At 36.4% G+C, this 6839-nt stretch overlaps 1 protein-coding gene across 1 annotated transcript; it reads right to left on the bottom strand.

Moving 5' to 3' along the window:
- Nucleotides 1–6073, bottom strand: LOC134843960 (uncharacterized). The gene is made up of 3 exons (XM_063860341.1): nucleotides 5088–6073; nucleotides 4589–4808; nucleotides 1–768 (listed from the first exon to the last, which is right to left on the bottom strand). The coding sequence occupies exons 1-3, from the start codon at nucleotides 5945–5947 to the stop codon at nucleotides 46–48; spliced, it is 1803 nt and encodes a 600-aa protein (XP_063716411.1). The 5' UTR covers nucleotides 5948–6073; the 3' UTR covers nucleotides 1–45.
- Between the last annotated feature and the right edge of the window lie 766 nt (nucleotides 6074–6839).

Here is a 6839-nt window from a genome sequence, read left to right as displayed (position 1 = left end):
CCGCTGTTTGAAAAAGAATTAAAAATGATCGATATTTAATGTAAATTAACTCAATTGGTTTTGCAATTTGATGAACTTGGGATCTGGTGTGTTATCTGTGACGACTATAAAACTCTGGCTTGAATGAGGATCGTTCACGGCAGCTATGAGCCGAGGGTGTTTTGTGCAGAACTGAAACTCTTCTTCAAGTGTCGAACTCGTCTTTCCACTTTTCGTTTCCAGCAAATAGATACTGTGCTTGTCCCGGTCACATAGCAAAATTTCGTCGGCCGACAGGAAGGCAATGCCACTCGGCGCTCGGAGCAGCAAGTCGTCTTTCCATATAAGGAACCAGAGCTGTCGACCTTTGAGATCAAACATGCGCACCTGCTGAGTTCGCCAGCTGGTGGCGACTATGACGTCATCGAACGGTGATGCGTCGAGAGAAGTCACGTGATGCATGTTTAATTGGAAAGATTTCCTGACACGTGGCGAGTTTTCACTCACGATATAGACTCGTGAGTATATGTTTTGTCGAATCGAATCCGTCTCGTCGACAATTGCGATGTCGCCGTTACGGAGGACAGCCATACAGGTGGGGTTAGTGATTTCTTCGAGGGTGTCCCACACTTTGATTTCTGTCATGTCCTCGTTCAGAATTGAGATCCAGTTGATATATTGTCCACTGATCAGTCTGGCTGTTTGAGACACAAGAATAAAGTTGGACTCCAGAATAACCAGGTCTTGTATGCCTCGCAGCTCCCCAACGGAAGACTTCATCACCAAACCCTAATAAACGCAATAGAAAAACTTTTAGTCAACACTTTTCTGACGTATGAATTATTTGAAAAAACAATTGAAAATCAAGCATATCCTCCAAATGAAAAACGTTACCAGATTAGAGACCATAACTAGCTTTTAATAGCTTTTATGGCCAAAATGAATCTTTTGTGACATTATTCAAGTAGCATCTGACGTAAAAAAAATCCACTTACAACTACCTCAACTACCTAAAAAAAACTACCTCAAAAAACTAAAAAAAAAAAACTACCTCAAACTACTAACTAAAAAAACTACCTCAACGCCATAGTACTTTCGCACTCTTCGAGAGTGGTCGGAACAAACAAAAAAAAGTAATAAAAAATAAAAACATAAAAAAATAATCAAGATATATTTATTTTTAGTAGGTTAAAGTTATCATTTTTTTTTACCAAACATTGACCTACTTTCAAAGACAAGCTCAAAGTCAAAATGTGTCTTTTATCAAGTCCGTTTTCCCTCGACCCTTCAAGTATCGTTTATCTATTCCATAACTGAAAACGTATTTTAAGACCAAATGCTTGTTCTCCTACGCAGAAATTTTAATAAATTTGATTAAATGCAATTTCAATATATTCTCAGGTAACTGCTTGAAAATAGTTTGATTTTTTAAAATAATTGTGTTTTCAATCCGACCAGTGACAGCGGGGAGGAAAGCTTGTTTTCGGGTGTGTTTAATCTTTTCTTTACTTTTGTCACACGCAACTTCAAGTATCACAAAAGATCATCAGAATAGATGGAGTGACTTATCATATTAAAGCCCTGTCGTTCTAGATTCGAGCGATTTCGAGCAAAAAAACCGAGCAAGGAAGTATTCTAGAAGAAACAAGATTTCAAGGAAAACACACTTTCGAAGGTTCAATTAAATTCAAAAAAAAATCTGGAAAGAATGGAAAAAACTTAATCCAAAGGTAACACCAAAATTAATTTGTAACTCCAGAGGGCTCATTTTCAGGTTGATACGTGTCCATAACGACTAGCAGCTAGTTGAACAGGTTGATTCATTACGGCGCCAAACTCGTTTTTTATATCAGAGCACAAAAAAGTGACAACATACTTCTGAATTCAATAGACAGTTTATGTCTTAGTGGGTTAACATAACTATCGGACATGCAATCCGGTTCCAATTTTGCAGAATTTAGAAACAAACTCTGCAAAATCCAAGAAATTTCCAAGAAAAAATCCGGGCGTGGCGTCCTAATGTTGACAACTGCACTGGTTTAAACTCAAACAATGATCTATATGTAATTGATATACCAAAGCTGATTTATACTGCAACTTTTACCGTAGCTTATCCATTTTTACTTCGCCTTCTTGCATTTTCAACCTAATTCATTTACTCTTCAACTAAAAATACAAAAAATTTGTAACAAAAAAACTTCGACATACAAAAATTTATTTTATTCTTGTTAATTTTTCGAACTATTTCGATTGAAATATTTTATGCTGTTTGCAGAGGAACCGTCTTTCCTTTTATTAGGAAATTATGATATTAAAACTTCTTATCATATAATTTCCATAAATGACAAATTTCTTGTCATACAATTTCATACAATTCCATACGCACAGACAATTGTATGAAATCTCTATGACAAGCATTTTTCCATATATGAAAATTGTATGATAGGTGTTTTTCCATAAACCAAAAGTATATTTTTGTTTTCTAAATTCATTTTTTGAAACACTTTGGGTTGTGTTTGTAACGGCGCAAAGACAATTCGACCAAAGACATTTCAGCCCATTTGAAATTCAGACAATTCAGTATGAGACGGTTCAGCCAGTTTTACGAAACGCTAGATTCGACAGAAAGAAATTGGAATTGGAGATATTTCTCGGTTTAAGGTCGCCGGTAAGCGCGCTATGTGTGCGACGCCGCTTCGCGGCGATAACCCGCTCTAAATTTCGTATAGAGTCTTACCCTCTGTTGGCAAGCTCGCAGCGCATTGAGCGGTCACTGCGGCGGTCACTATTATTGGCTGAATTGTCTCAATGGGTTAACTTAACTATCGGACAAGCAATCTGGTTCCAATTTTGCAGAATTTAGATACAAAATCTGCGAAATCCAAGAAATTTCACAGAAAAAATCCGGGCGTGGCGTCCTAATATTGACAACTGGACTGGTTTAAACTCAAACAATGATCTATATGTAATTGATATACCAAAGCTGATTTATACTGCAACTTTTACCGTAGTTTATCCATTTTTACTTCTCCTTCTTGCGTTTTCAACCTAATTCATTTACTCTTCAACTAAAAGTACAAAAAATTTGTAACAAAAAAACATCGACATACAAAATTTTTTTTATTCTTGTTAATTTTTCGAATTATTTCGAATGAAATATTTTATTCTGTTTGCAGAGGAACCGATTTTCCTTTGTTTAGGATTACCCGGGGTGACTAAAACTTCTTATCATACAATTTCCATAAATGAGAAGTTTCTTGTCATATAATTTCATACAATTCCATACGCACAGACAATTGTATGAAATCTCTATGACAAGCATTTTTCCATATATGAAAATTGTATGATAGGTGTTTTTCCATAAACCAAAAGTATATTTTTGTTTTCTAAATTCATTTTTTGAAACACTTTGGGTTGTGTTTGTAACGGCGCACAGACAATTCGACCAAAGACAATTCAGCCCATTTGAAATTCAGACAATTCAGCCTGAGACAATTCAGCCAGTTTTACGAAACGCTAGATTCGACAGCAAGAAATCGGAATTGGAGATATTTATCGGTTTAAGATCGCCGGTGAGCCTCTATGCGCGCGACGCTGCTTCGCGGCGGTAACCGGCTCTAAACTTCGTATAGAGTCTTACCCTCTGTTGGCAAGCTCGCAGCGCATTGGGCGGTCACTGCGGCGGTCACTATTATTGGCTGAATTGTCTCTGGCTGAATTGTCTGCATACTTTGGCTGAATTGTCTGAATTTTAAATCGGCTGAATTGTCTTTGGCCGAATTGTCTGGACGCAGTTTGTAACCAAACACAAGTGTTAAAAACCTTGGTTTATTCAAAGCACCAAAGGTTGGACGGTATTGCATTTACAATACATAGAAAACGACCTGAATTGTCTTTCACAAATGATATAACAAAAGTCACAAACTTTTAATTTTTGGCAAATGTTTTCAACGATGATTATTTTAAATTTTTTTTCAAATTATCAGACATTGATCAAGGCATACATAAACACGCCATACAAAAGAAATCGGAATTTTCAGCGTTTTAGAAAAAATTTTAATTGAAAAGAAAAAAGCCAACATTATGGTATCCAAGACTACGTTATGCACCCAAAAAATGAAATTTTGCTTGCAAAAACTTTTTTTGGGAAAATGTTTGTTTGCGTATAAAATTCGATTTGCGGTTGAAAAAAAAAACAAAATTTTGGTGCAAATTTTCAAAATTACTTGGAAAAATTTTTGTGTCGCCATCAAAAAAATGCCAGTCATACAATTTGCATATATAGGAATTGCATGATGAGCATTTTTTTCAAAAAACGAAAACCTCGGTTTTTTATCGCCGCCAGACTGTTTTATTAGAATCAAACAGCCACAGAAATTAGTTAATATCTTTTCAACCATTTTTCGAAAGTGCATGAAAATTGTATAACAAGCATTTTTCCACACACTTGATGTATGGAATTGTATGATAAGCATTTTTGGTGTATGGAGGTCAAACTGGGTATTGTTATTGTTTTTATTATTATCTTGATCATCCTTATTGTAACGCCTATTTTTTTTCTAATACTTATGAAAAAAAATTACTATTAAGATTGTTATTTTAACTCTACCTGTTCGGGATGAAACTCCCTGATGTCTTTGTTGCTCCCATCTGCCAACAAAACACTCTCCCTTCCTCTGTTCACACCTACAGCCACGAAGAAACTCTCCATCTCTCTCTCTCCCTCTCCCTCCTCCTCAATGTCCATCTGCCCATCTATCTCGTCCCCACCCCTTCCTTCCCCTATGTTTTCGTCTCCCCCATCTTTCTGGTTTGCCTCCGTTTCACGCCTATACCTCTTTTCCAGTTTATTTTTTTTTGCTCTAAGTTATTTGAAATAGTTTTTTTATTTACGTAAAACGACATAAAAATCTTATAAAACTAGTGTGTTTTTGAAAAAAATTATGAAGGCGAACAGTACAAAAATATTATTTTTTTGACTATTTTGAAGTTAAAATAACTTTTCTATGTCATGAATTTATCATTTTGCGCAAAAACCATTTTAAAGCTGTTTTTTTTATTATTAGGAAAACTTTTACTGTGTATATGAAACTGGAAAACAGTCGCGCCTTTTCCTCTTCTCTGCCGTGGCTTCATCGTCGATCTCTTTGCAGATCCAGCAGAAGCAATCCCTGCTCACACCAGCAGCCTCGTTTCGCAATTTGCACTGTTCACGGATCAGACTTTTAGCATGCTCCATCATTTTGTTCACATTCGTCCGTGCTCCAACCTTGCCACAAATAACGAAGTTTTTGAAATGATTCAGATAAGCAAAAATGTTTTCGAGCTCAACTGTTTCTTCTGTCTTCTTATTGTTGTTGTCTTCTTCATTTTTATCAGCTGTAACTTTTTCGTCTTCATTCTTTTCATCTTGGCCTTCAGTTTGCTCAGACGATTTTTGTTGAACTTTTGATTCGGATTGAAGATTTTCAGACACGTCATTTGAAACTTCTCCATTTTCAACATTACTGTAGAGGCCGCCATCTTGCGTTTCATCTTCTTCGGTAACAATTTCTTCTTCGGAAGTTTTTTCCACTTCGACAATTTTCTTTGCATTTTCCAACTCTTCGTGTTCTTTGTTCAATTTTTCAGTCAAGTCCTCCAAACTAAGTTGCTCGCTCTCTCCCAGAGCAGGTATGACGTAATCTGGCTCGACCGTAACAACGACTACTGGTTTTCCCGCCCGAATTATGCAATGCAGTTGTTCGTTGAAAACACGACTCAATTCGGACTGACGCGAAACACATGCTATGACAATTTTGCTCCTGTCGACTCCTTCTTGGAAGCGCTTGGGGTCCTTGTCTTTCCAAATATGGAAACCCTGTTGCTCCAGAGTCCTCTCCAGTCTTTTGACATTGACGTCCATCTGGCTAGCGAACTTAGTGTTCACCTGATGTATAATCAGAAGCTCGTATGTTCTCAAAACCATTTTGCAAAAACGTAATTGAACACAGATTTTTAAAACTAATTCACCAAATAAGAACAAATTGAATGCAAATTTATTTGCGAATGTAACTGTTGTTGTTGAAAAAATTGAGCATGTAATATGCTATTCGAGTCGAATTTCTCACGTGTAAAACTGTATAAAAATGATATTGCACGCTCCGCCTAATACTCTGCGAGAGTAACAAAAACTAAATAAGAAACAAAAGTATTCGATTGCTATTCAAGCAGAGGCGGATCATGGATTTTTTTTCAAAAAAGGGTGGATTTCAAAATTTTTAAAGGGGCGGAGTTTCTGTCCAAGTTTTTCAGGTTAAAGTGTCCAAAACACTACAAAACCTTATGTTGCAAAAATGCTCCACGCCACATGCAATTTTGCAGACCAACTTTTCAACCTAGTAAAAAAGTCAAGGATAACTTTCTGAAATCAGAAATGAGTGCTCTTTTCCAGTTTCCCCCCTTTCAAAATACCGAGTTTTATGTTTGTTTTACGTGTTATTACGGCTAAATGCGTGATGTTACGCTGTAAAGTATGAAGAACAAATCTGTTCAAAATTGTCGATTTGTTCACCACGCCAAATTTCATTGCATTATGACAACGTTAAATAGAATTTTCAGTATTGAGTTTGAAGGGGGGGGGGGACTGGAAAAGAGCCAAAATGAGGAAAGAAAAATGGTATCCCCTTCAAGTTTCCTGCCTACACTGTCAATCCCCAGATATCTAAAATCACGTAGCAAAAAAAATTGGTCACTGCCACTACTGAGAAGCTCAAAAAATGAGTTAATTTGACCGGGCATTTGTTAGTTTCAACCGGGAATTTGATTTTTTCCTCTAAGGAACTTAGTTCACTAGATTTCGCAGATTTTCATCTTGCTTC

Source organism: Symsagittifera roscoffensis, chromosome 4, assembly GCF_963678635.1.
Source record: "Symsagittifera roscoffensis chromosome 4, txSymRosc1.1, whole genome shotgun sequence".
NCBI classification, from domain to species: domain Eukaryota; kingdom Metazoa; phylum Xenacoelomorpha; order Acoela; family Convolutidae; genus Symsagittifera; species Symsagittifera roscoffensis.
Note: the sequence above shows the minus strand (reverse complement) of the source record. Positions and strands in the feature narration are given on the sequence as shown.

Excerpts from the sequence above, each read along its gene's own strand:
- LOC134843960 (XM_063860341.1), bottom strand. The coding sequence starts at position 5,947 with ATGGTTTTGAGAACATACGAGCTTCTGATTATACATCAGGTGAACACT. Across the intron at positions 4,809-5,087 it reads ACGGCAGAGAAGAGGAAAAG|GCGTGAAACGGAGGCAAACC; the intron begins GCGCGACTGTTT and ends AAAGAGGTATAG. Across the intron at positions 769-4,588 it reads GGGAGTTTCATCCCGAACAG|GGTTTGGTGATGAAGTCTTC; the intron begins GTAGAGTTAAAA and ends TGCGTTTATTAG.